Source organism: Zea mays, chromosome 7, assembly GCF_902167145.1.
Source record: "Zea mays cultivar B73 chromosome 7, Zm-B73-REFERENCE-NAM-5.0, whole genome shotgun sequence".
NCBI classification, from domain to species: Eukaryota; Viridiplantae; Streptophyta; class Magnoliopsida; order Poales; family Poaceae; genus Zea; species Zea mays.
The window spans coordinates 176,638,021-176,653,173 of record NC_050102.1 but is presented as its reverse complement, the minus strand read 5'-3'; the positions used below and the strand labels follow the sequence as shown (position 1 = coordinate 176,653,173).

General features: G+C 44.3%; 1 protein-coding gene across 1 annotated transcript; it reads right to left on the bottom strand.

The window, feature by feature from the left end:
* Positions 1-6,107: 6,107 nt before the first annotated feature.
* LOC111589770 (uncharacterized) lies at positions 6,108-7,284 on the bottom strand. The gene is made up of 2 exons (XM_023300671.2): positions 6,575-7,284; positions 6,108-6,476 (listed from the first exon to the last, which is right to left on the bottom strand). The coding sequence occupies exons 1-2, from the start codon at positions 6,602-6,604 to the stop codon at positions 6,186-6,188; spliced, it is 321 nt and encodes a 106-aa protein (XP_023156439.1). The 5' UTR covers positions 6,605-7,284; the 3' UTR covers positions 6,108-6,185.
* Between the last annotated feature and the right edge of the window lie 7,869 nt (positions 7,285-15,153).

The following is a 15,153-nucleotide window of genomic DNA, read 5'->3' as shown; positions in this document are numbered from 1 at the left end:
ATGCTCTCAACATATCTTCCAATACTTGATTAGTCCTCTCGGTCTGTCCATCAGTCTGAGGGTGATAAGCTGTACTGAAATTCAACTTCGTGCTCATGTTCTCATGAAAGCTTCTCCAAAATCTTGAGGTAAACTGCGAACCTCGATCAGACACGATCTTCTTTGGTACTCCATGTAAACACACAATCCGGGCCATATATAACTCTGCTAACTGAGAACCTTTATAAGTAGTCTTCACAGGAATAAAGTGAGCCACTTTAGTCAATCTATCCACAATCACCCATATAGCATCATATCCTTTTTGGGTGCGAGGCAATCCAGTAATGAAATCCATACCAATCTCTTCCCATTTCCACTCGGGTATCTTCAGTGGATGCAATAATCCAGCTGGCCTCTGGTGTTCAGCCTTAACTCTTTGACATACATCGCACGTAGCCACATGTGCAGCTACATCTCTTTTCAATCCATACCACCAATACTTCCGTTTCAAATCCTGATACATCTTGGTACTACCAGGATGAATAGAATAATCCGAGTCATGGGCCTCCTTTAAGATAGTCTCCCGAAGGCTTTTAATATCAGGGACACACATCCTGTCCTTGAACCATACAGTGCCCTGCTCATCTTCCGTGAACTCCGGAACTCGACCTTCAGTAATCAGATCCTTAATCTCTTTTATTTTAGCATCACCAATTTGTCCTTTGCGGATCACTTGCTCCAAAGTGGGTTCCACATCAATAGTGACTCCTTCAGTATGAGCAACTATCCCCAGGTTAAGTCTCCTGAAATCCTCAACAATCTCATCGGGTAGCTGGGCAACAATAGCTGAATGAACATGCTCTTTGCGACTCAAGGCATCTGCAACCAAAATTTGCCTTGCCCGGGTGATAGTGAATCTCCAAATCATAATCCTTAATAAGCTCCAACCAACGGCGTTGCCTAAGGTTGAGATCCTTCTGAGTGAATATATACTTCAAACTCTTATGATCCGTATATACTTGGCACTTGGTCCCCATGATATAATGTCTCCAAATCTTAAGAGCATGCACAACTGCTGCTAGTTCCAAGTCGTGAGTGGGGTAGTTCAATTCATGTTTCCGCAACTGACGGGAAGCATAAGCAATCACATGTCCTTCTTGCATGAGCACACATCCTAAGCCTTGACCACATGCATCGCAATAGATATCAAATCCTTTCTGTAGGTCTGGCATAACCAATACTGGTGGTGACATCAACCTCTTTTTCAATTGCTCAAAGCTGTCTTGGCACTTCTCATCCCACTTAAATTCTCTTCCTTTCTCCAGAAGCGAAGTCATAGGCTTAGCAATCTTAGAAAATCCTTCAATAAATCTCCGATAATATCCTGCTAGTCCCAAGAAACTCCGAATCTCAGTAGCTGTGGTGGGTACTCTTTATTCCATTATCTCCTTAACCTTAGCAGGATCCACTAATATCCTTCCATGATATGTTCAAGGACTGGCATCTCGTCAATTCAAAACTCGCACTTGCTAAACTTGGCGTAGAGTTGATTATCTCGTAGCTTCTGTAGCACCAATCTCAGATGTTCCTCATGATCACTATCCCTCTTGGAATAACTAAAATATCGTCGATGAAAACCATGACGAATCTGTCTAGATCATGAACGCCTTATTCTTCAGATCCATAAAATAGGCTGGTGCAATGGTTAATCCAAATGACATAACGGTGAACTCATATAAACCATATCGAGTCGAAAAATCCGTCTTGGAATTATCCGATGGCCTAATCTTCATTTGGTGATAACCCGGTCGGAGATCAATCTTCGAGAATACACTTGCACTTCTCATCCGATTAAATAAATCCTCAATGTGGGGTAGTGGACATTTGTTCTTTACAGTGACATCGTTAAGGGACCTATAATCCACGCACATCCCTTGCGATCCTTCTTTCTTCTGTACAAATAGAACTGGAATTCCCCAAGGTGAAGAACTCGGATGAATGTACCCAGCCTCTTGTAATTCCGTTAATTGCTTCTTAAGTTCCTTTAGTTCTTCTACAGACATCCTGTATGGTCCTTTAGAAATAGGGGCAGTTCCAGATAAGAGATCAATAGCAAACTCAACTTCCCTATCTGGTGGCATCCCTGGTAACTCCCCTGGAAAGACATCCGGAAAAATCTCAAACCACACGGATGTTGTTTCCAACAAACTCCTCATCTATGAAGAATGCCACACGTCTGGTAGTGGTAGTTACTACAACTTCAACTTCAAATCTTTGTCCTTTGGAACTGGTGAGTTCTACGGTTCCCTTAGCACAGTGTATATACTGCATTTGCCTTTCTTAACCATGACATACCAAGGATCACGTCTATAGTGCTCCCTTCTAACACTATAGGGGTAGTCCATCTGGGTTAGAAATACAGGGTAGAAAGGAAGAATTGTAGACAAGGCGAGTAATTACGAAACATGTTACTTTGGGGGATTTATTAGCTAAGTGTGTTGCTTATTAAATCTAATACATTACCTTATGGTGGTACATGCTAAGATGCCCATCTATACTATTTCAATCAATCAAAGAAGCAAATCAAGCATTGATCATCAGAACAATCAAACAACATTTTTAAATATAGAAAATAGTTTTGATTTTGTCTTAGGCTTCCTATCTTTTAAAAATGTCATAGGGGTACGGATTCCAAGGTGTGAAATCTGTCTTGTCTCAGAGTAGAAAAGGTAAGAATCATCAGAGTAGAACAGTAGAAGGTGAGACAGGATCAAGATAAGTGTAGAGAGAATCAGATTAAGGTAAGTATAGAATGAATCAGAAGAAGGTAAGTAGGGAAGGGTTTTGTCCATTTCTATCTAGGTTTCGTCCTACAGTCAACATTTCCTTTGATACCACTTCTGTAACACCCGGCTTTAAGGAACAAAGCCAGGTGCATCTCATACATGCGCCAAGAAGACAACATATATAATAACAGAGTGTATAGAGATAAATGTCATAAAACATCAGAGAATTTATTACATAGCGGAAGACTTATTACAAAATAACATAATAAAGATAAAACGAACTAAGGATCGTCGGCGCCAATGTCGACTGGGAAACACCACCTAGATCAGATCGAACTCCTCAGTGCTAGGCGGCTCCTCCTGAACCACCTGATCATCTCCTGTGGGGGGGGGTGTGAGACAGCAAGGGTGAGCTCACACATGATCATCGCTCAACAAGTTGTGGGGAATAATGTGACATGAACTCACCAAAGGTGGGAGCTCATGTGAAGTGTAAGGCTGATCAATGATAGGGGTTAAAGCTGAGCATTGCTTTTAAGTAGTTGGTCAAAATTTTATTAGCAGTTACTAAGTGTAAGTAAATACCAAACCATAAGTAAAGTAATAGAACAAAATTAATAACAAACCCATGCAATGCAAATGACAAAATTGAATTTAAGTTCCATAATTTAAACATCAGAGAGTCCTGAGCTGCTCATGACCGTGAGCTCGGCTAGTATACCAGTTTTACACTCTGTAGAGGTTGTACCCTTTACCCACAAGTCATGTTACCCATCTGCCAAGGGGTCATGAATCCCATACACCTCTACCTAGGAAGCGCGGCAGGGCAACACTACGAGGCCTTTACAAAGTTCCACTAGCTTCCGAAAACCCGCTACAGTTTATAGGAAGATCCAGTACAGGGTTCCTGGCTGACCGCCATCGCAGCAAAATCAACCAGGGACCTCCCCGCACTGACCTCTCCCCTACTGCCCTTGCCCCTTTCGGGTAAGGTAGTCTTCCACTAGATTTCCTAATTAGTCAGCCAAGGGCGTCCCATTAAACCCTTGTGGTGGCACGTGGTTCTCAAGTTAAGCTCTATGTTCCAATTAACATTAATGATCTCAACATGAACATAAATAGAATAACAAAAATAACTGGAACATAGAGGTAATAAATGATTATCCCAAAACCATGTAAAGCAATAGCAAACTACCCAAGTGATTCAGGGGTGAACAAGGTAATGAGATAAACAATCTAGGGTAACCTATTGGGTCCCATCAAAATTAACCTATGCATGGATAAGTGATATTAAAGAACATTATTGGGTAAAAAGTGGTCAAGGGCACAACTTGCCTTCAATGAGCTCCTGCTCAGCTACTTCAACCTGCTGCTCACCAGGATCCTCGGTCACGGGCTCTTCTACTCGCCACAATACAAACAAGCACAATATGCAGGGAAAAATTAACATCACATCAAGCATGTGAAAAATATACAGAAATAATCTAAACATTAAAATAAAATTCTAGGAACCAGAATCATAATTTTTTGAGTTATAGATTTTAAGTTATGAATTTTCAAAGGTTTTATGTGTTTAAAATGGGATTGAGTGAGAATTACATTTTCTTACTGTTTTCATGATAAAACAGAGGCTCTAAGTGATAGAGAATTAAATTATAAAATTTTTGGAACTGGAATGGAGTAATTTGGAGTTCATATGCATTTTCTATGGATTTTATAAGTTCTAGACATTATTTATACATTGAAAATTAATTTGCAATTTAAATTCTCGGTTAAAAACTATTCTGGACTGGGCCTCATTTACCAGAAAGTGCAGGGGTTATTATACAAATATTCCCGAGACTCAGAGCGCTGTTGCTCTGGACGGCGGGTTCTAATTCGCCTAAACAGAGGGTTTCAATTGTAAAGTGAACCCGCGAAGGGGTACGGGGCGCTCACAACCGTTGGATCGGATATGGGCGCGCCAGATTAAAACACTACTCCCGCGAACCGGTACTCAGTGTGATCCCTTGGATTCAAATCCGACGGACAAAGTTTAATGAAATCCCGATCCGATTTCCACCACCGGATCAAAATCTGACGCTCCTGATTTAAAAGCCCCAAACCAAATCTCGCCCACACGATCTGGATCGAACGGCTACAGCAACCCTAAGTCGAACCGTTATCCCCAACTAATCGCAGCCGTCGACTCTGTATCCAGCGGCCACGCCTTCCTCTCCCCCGCGCACCCGAGTAGAACGGCGGCGCCGCCCAGGTTTGCGGCGGGCCATCGCCGGAGTTCTACCAAAACCCGAGCCAAGCCCTCAACTCATAATACCAGCGTCCCAGACCATGCCACAGGTACACCCAAGAAAATGGACAGCTCACCTGGGTTGGAGACGGTCACAGGGAGGCTTCCCACGACGAAGGGCGGTTCCCAGGCGCCGGCGAGGAATCGTTCCACGCGCAGAGGCCCTTCCCACCCGCGGACTACGCGAAATGCTCCCAGGAGACTTGGAGAAGGCCTCCGACGAACTCTCCGAGACCCAACGACAGTAATTGCCTACTTCGGTCACGACGGCGCTCTCTCTTCCCTTTCGGTCGGCGAGGGGTATACGGCGTGGGGCTTCTCCAATGGTGGATCCGGTGGGATAGGCGCGGACGGGTCCCAGGAGCTAATAAGGGTACTCGGGTGGCCGAGAGGTCCGGGGGTGGTGGGCGCAAGCTGGCCAATTTCCAGAGAAAGTGCGGCGGCAGTTGCGGTCGTTCCGCCATACGCGCGAGGTAGGGGAAGGTCCAGCTGACGCCTGGGGCCAACCAAACAGAGAGGGAAGCCGAGGTCAGAGTGCGGCGTAGTGGTTGACGCGTGGGCCCAGAAGTCAGAGAGCGGGGCCCGCCTGTCGGCGCGTGCTCACCAGGCTGGGCCGCGCAGGGTGACTTGAGTTTGGGCCGAATTGGTGTTCTGAGCCCAGTTAGAGTTTTATTCTTTTCCCTTTTTCTTTTCTTTTCATTTCTTTTCAAATTCAAACTTCAATTCAAATTCAAACTTTGTGGCACTTTGTATACTGGCTAATTATTTATTTTGATCATATCAACTGTGATGAAGTTATTTTAATGACAATTTTATTTGTATTGAATAGTATTCCTTTCTCTCCTCTATTTTCATGGTTTTATTTTCAAGTTAAACTTTAAATTCTATGGATCCCTTGATATGCTATTAATGGTATATTTATCTTATTAAGCACAAATGCACAACCAAAAAACTCAGCATGATGCATACACTTTAATGGTATATCCTTTTATTACTTATTTGTTTTTGAATGTAGTGTTCACATGTGATGATGCATAAAGGTCAAACTCATATAAAAAGAAATTGTTTCTCTATTGGTATTATCTCTAGCAAATACAAAGTGGGTGTTACAGAAACAGTAAAAAAGGAAATCAGGCAGCCAAGCCAAAGCCAACCGTGTCCGTGTCCCTGCCCATGGGCATGGCCAGGCCGCGCTGGTGGGTCGGGTTGCCCAGTCTGGCCGACACGGCATGTTTCTCCATTAACTGCTCGCCGGTACGTAGGGGCCGGGGTGCAGTGCAGTGCAGTGCAGCCGGAGCACGCACGCGCTGCGTAATGTCTGCCGAGTACCGGCGGCGGTACACATCGCAGACCGGCCGGCCGGCCTGCCTGCCTGCCTGCTGTCCAGTTTCCGTCCCGAACCGAGCGTTTCTGGGCAACAGCTGCCCACCGGGGGATTAGAGGTTAGTTCTGCCATGGTGCATGTGTCATCTGTACAGAGAAAGGAGCTCAGCGAAGATAGGTCAGGAAAGGAGCTCACCCATGTAGAGAGTAGAGAGACTCGGTCCATGTCGATCCTCCGTCCATGGCTACTGCATGCAGCAGCGCGCTACTGTGCTGTGGAGGAACGGGCGGCGCAATCATGCACTCGCGACTCGCGACTCGCCGGCGCAATGAGGCCGTCGGCAGTACGTGTCATCGTCTGATACGTACGTACGCGCCAGGTCAAACGGAATTTTAGTCCGAGGCGATGGCGACCCGGCCACGCGACGCGACGGCCGAACCAGCCAGGCTTCGTGCCACTGCCAGGGACGGACCAGCAGGAGCAGTGGGCGCTGGGCGGGGGGCGGTTCCCTCCGGGAGAGGCTAATGCCGTCGACGGGGCGTTACCTCGGTCGATCGTCGCGGTCACGCGCTAGGTCCTGGCGCGCCACGGCAGCACGAACGCGACGAGCCGAACTGCCCGTCTCCGTGGCGACGTCTGATCGGCGTGGCGTCTCCGCGGTGGGGACGCAGCCGCCGCGCCGCCCCGCCCTGCCGCGCGCGGAAGGCACGCGCGGCGTGGGGTACTGGGGTTGCTGCATCTGGCGGGCGCCGCACCGCGCGCGGTCTCCGTGCGGCTCCTGCGCCTGCGGTGCCATCGTCCGACCCTCCTCGTCGTGCGCCCGCCCGTGCGCGATGCCCCGCCGAACGGGGCTTTCCCGTGAGCCAAATGGCTGGTTGAATTCGCGCAGCAGAGCAGCAACCACGGTGCGCCTCGTACCGTACTGTGTACTAGGTGTCTGCCTGGCCCAGCTGTTTGTTGCTCGTGGTCGTGGCCCGGCCGGCCGCGGCCATCGATGCGTGTCGTGGCGTCGCAGGAGTCGGCAAATGGCGCGGCTCGTCTCCGTGCGTGCCAGGGTAAACACGCTAGTCCTTTGGCGCGCCGCATCTCTCCTGTCAAATCCTCAGGCGCGTCTCTTTCCTTTGCAGTGCTCGGGCGTCCGCGTCAACCGGTGCACGCCGCTCCGTTGGTTGCCAGCTTGCCACTCGGCCACTCCGGTAGACAACATGGTAATTAAGGATGTCCCCGGCACGCCACTCCGGTAGACAACATGGTAAGTAAGGATGTCACCGGCACAGCAGATTATGTAAAATAAGGAATTTATATTGTAAAGTGAAGTTTGAAATAAATGATAAGATAAGAGATAAGACAATATATCCGCTCAAGGCATCCGTCTGATTGGAAGAGTTTTACTTTAAAATTTTAACTTTGGTTTTTTAGCTTCATCATGAAACATTTTCACCAAATTATTAAAATGTGTCCGATGAGTGTTTATCTTGCACAGGAGCTCTAGCTTCTATAATATAATTAATTTGTGTAATTTTCTTTAATTACCCGTGAGCCAGGGGGCACGATGCAAATAATATTGAATTCGCAAAAGACGTAAAAACTGAATTTATAAATTGTTACAGTGACACATGGGCCTAACCCATTAGGATTGGGTGTGCACTATAGCGCACTGTAGCCATGTATGTGCACTGTTGCTAGGTTTTGGACAGGAGACACTCTCTCATGCTATCAAGCCTCTCGTGCGGCTGATGCCGCCGCCTCACCGCGCCCTGCTACGCCGCCACTCACTTCCCTCCCCCCCCCCCCCCGCTGACACGCTCTGGAGCCTCGTCCCATCTTGCCGGCGGACTTGCCCGCGGGGACCCACCCTCATCCCGCCTTGTCGGCGGACTTGCCCGCCGAGACCCGCTTCTCTGCCTTGGCCTTCTTCCCGGTGCTCGTCTTCTCCACCGCGCGCTCCTCCTCCGTGGGCTTCTTGGCCGCTGGCTTCTTCTCTGCCTTGGGTGCCGTCTATGCGGCGACTGCGGGTGATCTCGACTCGAGAGGGTGCGAGGCTGCGACGACTTGCCTCTGTTGGTTGAGAACCCCGCCTTGCCGCCACCGTACTCCTCGCGATCGGCGCCCCCGACGACGACGACGCGGCCGACCGGCCCCTGTCCGCAGCGGTCGTTCACCATGGCCGGTCGTCCCCCATTCCCCACCTCCTCTGTCGCAACTCCCTACTTCATCGACTCATTTCCCCCTCTCCCTCTCTCCTACCGGGCGGCCCTCACCGCACCCCGTTCCGCGCGCGCCCCTGCCCCTATCCTTGTCGCCGCTGTCGCGCCGGCCCCTCCTCCGGTCGCGCCCCAGCCGGATCCGGCCGAGCCGACCTCTCCCCCCGCGTCGGCACCGACCTCATCCACCTCCTTGTCGGCCCCTACCCTGGCGGCTGCGGCCCTCTACCCAGGCTTCCCTTCCAGCGCCCTCTCCCTGCCCGACGCGGCCCTCTTTCGCTCTCAGTTGCTGGCACCGGGTTTTTCCCATGTCCCGCTCGAGATGCCTGTTGGGGCCCTCGTGCGTGACCGTCCGCCACCGCTGACTGTCTACAGCCAGCCCTCGGCCATCACATCATCCCTGTGTGCTCCTTCGGATGACGCCGCCGCCCTCCTCGTCGCCACTCGAGCCGTCGTTACGGCGGCTCGCCAACGTGCTCATGCAGTGACAGCGTGCACATTTTTACTGTGGGTAAAATGTGCTCATTGCCATCCCTAATAACAACTCGGAGAGGAGATCAACACCAAAGGGCGCCCATTTTTACGTATTGTAAGGTCACCCTCAACCAAAATTTGTCTCAAGCCTACATGTAGTGACAGAAATGTTTTTTACTATCAATGGGGGGAAGAGGATCCCCACCTGTAATGCATTGCATCATGCCGGAAAACGACATAAGATGTCACGATGGTACGGGAGGCGAGAGTACATCCTAGAGGAGGAATTATATGGACCTAGGGGTGTTAATCACTACCAGAATCGCGTTCTTTGCCGAATATCTAAGACACTCGGTAAATGTCATTTTACACTCGGCAATGACTTTGCCGGATGTAACACTCGACAAAAAATACTCGGCAAACATTTTATCAGCAAAGGGTTCTTTGCCGAGTATTTTTTGACACTTGGCAAAGAAAAGCACTCGGCAAATTAAGAATAAAAAAACAGCAAAACAATTTTTAAATAATATGAACAACTCTCCAACCACTACCTATTACCATACCCGTCGACCTATCAATTTTCACTGTTATTTTGAATCAAATTTACATGTTTTATGAATGGTGAGATTCAAACTCGCAACATCTCTCTCGCGCATACCCTCCTCTACCACTACACTACTACATTAATTATGTCTATATTGCGTTTTTATTCATCATGTAGTATAACAAACCGAGAGTAATTTGACTATTTAAGGCTCTAAATGAATTCATTTGAAAATGTGACCAACTATAAAGTTGCATAACTTTTCGAGATCTACAAGTTCTATTTTGATAGTTTCTATATCCGAGGCCGTTTACAAAATTTGAATTTCAAATTTTAAAACTTCACACGATTTTTTCAATGATAAGATGATTTCAAATAAAAAAATTATCAATTACAAAGTTTCATTACATTTCAAGACCTACAACTTTTATTTTGGTGGGTTTTCCATCCAAGGTAGTTTGAAATTTTCAAATTTTAAAATTGAAGCATAGTTTTGCATGACAAGATGATTTCAAACCAAAATATTGTCAGCTACAAAGTTTTATAACTCTTCAGTACCAATAACTTTCATGTTGGTGGTTTTTTCTTTCGAGATCGTTTTAAAAATTTAAATTTATTTTTTAAAAAAAATTTAGGCGTAGTTTTCGTTGATAAGATGACTTCAAATGAAAAGGTTGTCAACTACAAAATTCTATAACTTCTCAAGATCTACAAAGTTTATTTTGGTTGTTTGGTCATTTGTTCATCTCAAATGATGGTTCTAACAATATGCACAAATCATATACATCTCTCTCGTAGTTTCATAAACTACGAGAGAGATATAGGTTTTATGAACAAATTTATTTTTTATTTTGTCATATAAAGAAATGTTGAAAATATAAATTATACACCACGATGAGTTATAGAAATTTGTAGTTAAAACTTTTTCATTTGAATTAATTTACTGCTTTAAAATGTGACTTTTAAATTGTCTTTGCTTAGTATTGAAAAAAAGTACTCGGCAAAGAGCTCTTGCCGAGTGTTATATTTTTTGACACTCGGCAAAGAAGCTCTTTGCCCAGTGTCAAAAATAAAACACTCGGCAAAGAAATCTTTGTCGAGTGTTTTCTTTTACCGAGGGTTTTTTGCGTGGCACTCGGCAAATAGTTTTTTTGCCGAGTGTCTGAAAAAAAACACTCGTTAAAATATTTGGTACTCGGCAAATAGTTAAATTTCGGTAGTAAATGGATCACGATTCAAATGCCCCTTCACAAAAATACCCTTAAATAATGTTAGTTCAAAAATGAATAGGAATATGGCTCAATCCTAATACGATTTAATCTTAAAATTTGTAGTGTAAAATTTAGAGCCTATTACTACCCTATATGGACCACACTAGGTACTAGGGCTGAGGATGGCACACCAGTGCACGGTGAGGAGGCGTCTATCCTGCTGCAAACGGTGAGTCCAACGGCGAGCATCCGTTCTACAGGCGGGCAGAGTTTGTTTGAGCGAAGTCGTTTCACCCCAGAAGACCTTGTTGTTTCTCTACTTCCGCAAGTGCCAGCAGCAAAGGAGGATGAAGGTGTTGAACCCTTCTTCACGGGGGGCATGCCAGATAATGTAGTGACTTGCAACTAGCTAGCGTTGTCTGGTATTGGAATCCCCAACCGCTAGAAAAAAACTTCGAAAGGCGCAATGGAAGAGGATGTGGGAGGATGTCTCTAGGCAGGAGCAGCAAACCGCGCAAGTTCAATCGTCCACAACACTCTCTTTTTTTTTAAAAATTCACTCGGGTTTGAATTTTCTCTTTCGAGGTTATCTAGGCGAAGAACTAGACACGGGTGGGCAGGGCACGGTTCTTCCAGCTGAAAGTGGACAGTCGGTAGTAGGTGCAATCCTGATACTTCAGCAATTTGTAAAGCAACCCAGTGTTCAGGCTACGATATGCTTTTGCAATGTCAGGGGCGTCCGACAAAGTGATCGTGGAGGGAAGCATCTGCATATCATTCAGCTCGGTTCTAGCTTGATCTGAAAGTCGGTTAACGAATGCAGGCCTTTATTCGAATAAGGATGTCGAATGCTCCAAACAGTCCACATCTTGACATTCGCAGAGAAGTTACGTGAAGCAAGCCACCCCTATGACTACCGTGGTCGTCAAGCGAGTGAAATATAATGGGGCCGTGTCTCGATTTATTGGGCTGAACCTTAATGTGCCACGTGAGGGGATGGTCTCGGCCGTTTAAAGGTGGCATTAAGCTCTAAATTTTATATTGTAAAATTTAAAGATCAGAACAAATTAGAAGTGAGCTTTATTTGTATTCATTTTTTAACTGAAATTAATTAAGGCCTCGAATAAACAGTGAAGAAATATTTGAGTCATGATTCATTACCACATCTAGGGTTGTCTGGCTTCTAGTTTAGGTTTCCATCATATCCCAACGGAAGAATTTCAGTGCCCGCTATGTTCAATTAGGGATGATTTAGTGGACAACGATCGGGAGAGGATCCATGTCCATGTGGAAGAAATCATTTTGGTATTCAAAATTGAATAACAAGGGATTCCTGTCCAATGAATCCCCTCGTGATTCCTATCCACCGAATTAGTGCTTAAGGTTCGGATCCCCGCGCCGCGCTGCTATCTCTATGGAAAAAACTCTAACCCCATTCTCGCCCTCATGACAGAAATTGCGCCCCAAAGCCTGCAACTATCGATGATCTTTAGCTGATCTTTCACCCCGCGCAAGTCTGCCATTTCTCTATAATGGAATTGGGTGCTAGTCAGAGCTATGTGAGCCCCAACCTAACGTCATGGGAGGTTTCACCTAGAACAAGGTGGGAAAGACACGAATACGCTTCTCAATATCCAGCAGAGTGCCTCAAGCCCTCAACCTTCCATAGAGGGCACTATGTTACAAGCAACACATTCCACCTCACGAAGGGCGTGAAGACGAAGGTTTTCTGTTTCAAGGATGATGACATAGTCACCTCCAGTTCTTACACTCCACGATCAGCTGCTAATGGCGGCTGAAAAGGTAACAGACGATTTAACATCAAATAGAGATGACATAGGAAGTTATGAATGTGGTCGCAATGACACCTACCCACAAGCTTCTTGAACGGTCGCATCCTCTAAAGACGAATGTCCAAGCCATTTAGCAATACTTCGCTAGGGCACGAATGTCCAATGATTCTCTGCTTGAAGAACTAGATGTAGATGACATGAGGATAACAAGACATGGAGCCTGGAGGGACGACATGATGATGGTACTGGCCACACAAAGAAACATAAAAACCATGACATAATTTTTCTCATTCATTATGAAAAAAACTAACCCTAATCTATACTGCTTATTAAGAAGGTAAGAGTAGTCTGTCGTTCTGCCCTCCTCCGTGTTCTGCCATTCTGCTCTCTCCCGTTCCGCGCGCAGAAAAAAAATCAAACTATGGCTGCTCAGGGATTGAACCTTAGAACTATTAAATAGAATGTCTAGCCTTCCACCTTCTAGCCAACGTGACTCATGTTGAATTTTATACAACTTCAACTAAGACTTCTTTTATGTTTAACCTGTCGTCCACTCTGTCGCCCCTAATCTTTCTGGAATTTGGGACGCAGTCTAGGAAATAAAGAAAATAGGGAAAAAGAGTTTAGAAATTGATTTTTAGTTTAAAAATAATTGCAGAAACCCATTTAATTCATGGAAATTTCATATTAAATCCAAATGAGTTCATTCCAATTTCTATAATTCTATAATATTATTTTTTTATCACATAATACCTCTGTTTTGTCATGAAAACCACAATAAAATTGATTTCCTAATTAATCCTATATCAAATACATAGAAACTTTAGAAATTCATAACTTCCCCATTTTAATTCTAAATTGAACCGTTCCAGTTGTGTTAGTCTCGTATGAATATTTACTACGCAGTAACAACATTGATTATACCATGTTTCATACTTTTATAATTAGATATTTATTTATCCTATATTAATTGGGTTAATCTATGTCTATTGGATTAATTTATTTAATATATTAATATAGTATTCTAACTTTATTGTTATATGATGTTTAACCATTAGTCTTGCAAACACACACAATTACCTTTTTGTTTAAGCAAAAGCATATGGTGGTACGTGTCCGATGACTAACAATGTACGAGGGAATTTCTTTCGGTATGTGTGAAACGTGCTCTTCAATAATGAGACCATGCAAATCGTGACATATATCGAAGTCTGCATGATACTGATGGTTGCAATATAGTGGTGAAACAGATAGATTATAAATAACAAAATTTATGTATGGCCAGAATCACAAATTGATTATGAAACATTTTCTCATAACGGTATAACACATATTTTGTATATAAGTTATCGTAGTATACTGGTATTATATATTCCCGTTGCAACGCACGGGCATTCAGCTAGTTTATACTTATGCTATAAGGATCCCTCTCTAGAGAATTTAACTTTTGGACTATCTTCAACCATATCCTCTATATCACTCATCTATATTCGTCTTTTATAATATATTTTAAAAGATCTCCTCGTCCATATCTCGGTCTCCTCTAATAGTACCCTCTATACATTAAATACACATATTAGAAATATATTTTGCTCTTGTCACACCCTGATTTAAGGACAAATTGATAGTCACCTAAAGTGGGGTGAATAGGTACGCCTGAAAATCCCAACTTAAATAAAAACTTGATCTAAATTAAGTGTTAGTGTAAAAATAGATCAAGTTAGAGTGAGAATAAGTAGGATTCTTGCACTTGATTGACCTCACAAGATTATTGAATTAACCAAGTAAAAAGGAAGTAAAAATAGCAAAAGACCAAGCACACGAGATATGACAATTTTTACCATGGTTCGATCAATCCTCAAATGATTGTCTACTACACGTTGTGGTGTCCCAAGATGAGTGTTGCACTCAACCCATCTCAAATAATTCAATAATCAACTTGAGTAGCATGAATCTTCCTTATACTTTTCCATTTGCAAGGATCTCCATAACTTAGAGTCTCTTGCGGACGTACACAATTTAATGATAGTTACAACTCTAGATAGGGCTGGACATTCGATCTATTTGGGTAATTCGGTTCGGTCTATTCGGGTTTGTGATATTTCGGGTTCTGAAAATAAGAACCAAAAATTTCAAAATAATGTTAGGAACCGAACCCAAATCGACTCACAATTTCGGTTCGGTCTATTCGATCCACCAAATAGACCCGAATAGTAGGGAGACTAGTATTTTTTAAAATATATACAATGAATAATTAATTAGAGGTACTATTATTAAAACAAGTGACTTTAAAAATATCATATATATATATACTATCGTTAAGATGTTATAATACTTTTTAGCTAATAAATTCATAAATTATACAATAATACCATCATATATTAAGAGCTTCTTTGTATTTCGGTTTATTCGGTGTATTAGGGTTTTAAAGGGTAGGAACCGAACCCGAATCCATACCCCAAAATATAACATGTATAGGAACCAAATCCGAACCCGAAACCCAAATAGACCAACAAATTCGGTTTATTCGGGTTCAGTTTCGGTTTTA

Coding starts and splice junctions, on each gene's coding strand:
- LOC111589770 (XM_023300671.2), bottom strand. CDS start 6,604: ATGGACCGAGTCTCTCTACTCTCTACATGG. Junction 6,477..6,574: donor TCTCTCTACTCTCTACATGG/GTGAGCTCCTTT, acceptor CCCGGTGGGCAG/CTGTTGCCCAGAAACGCTCG.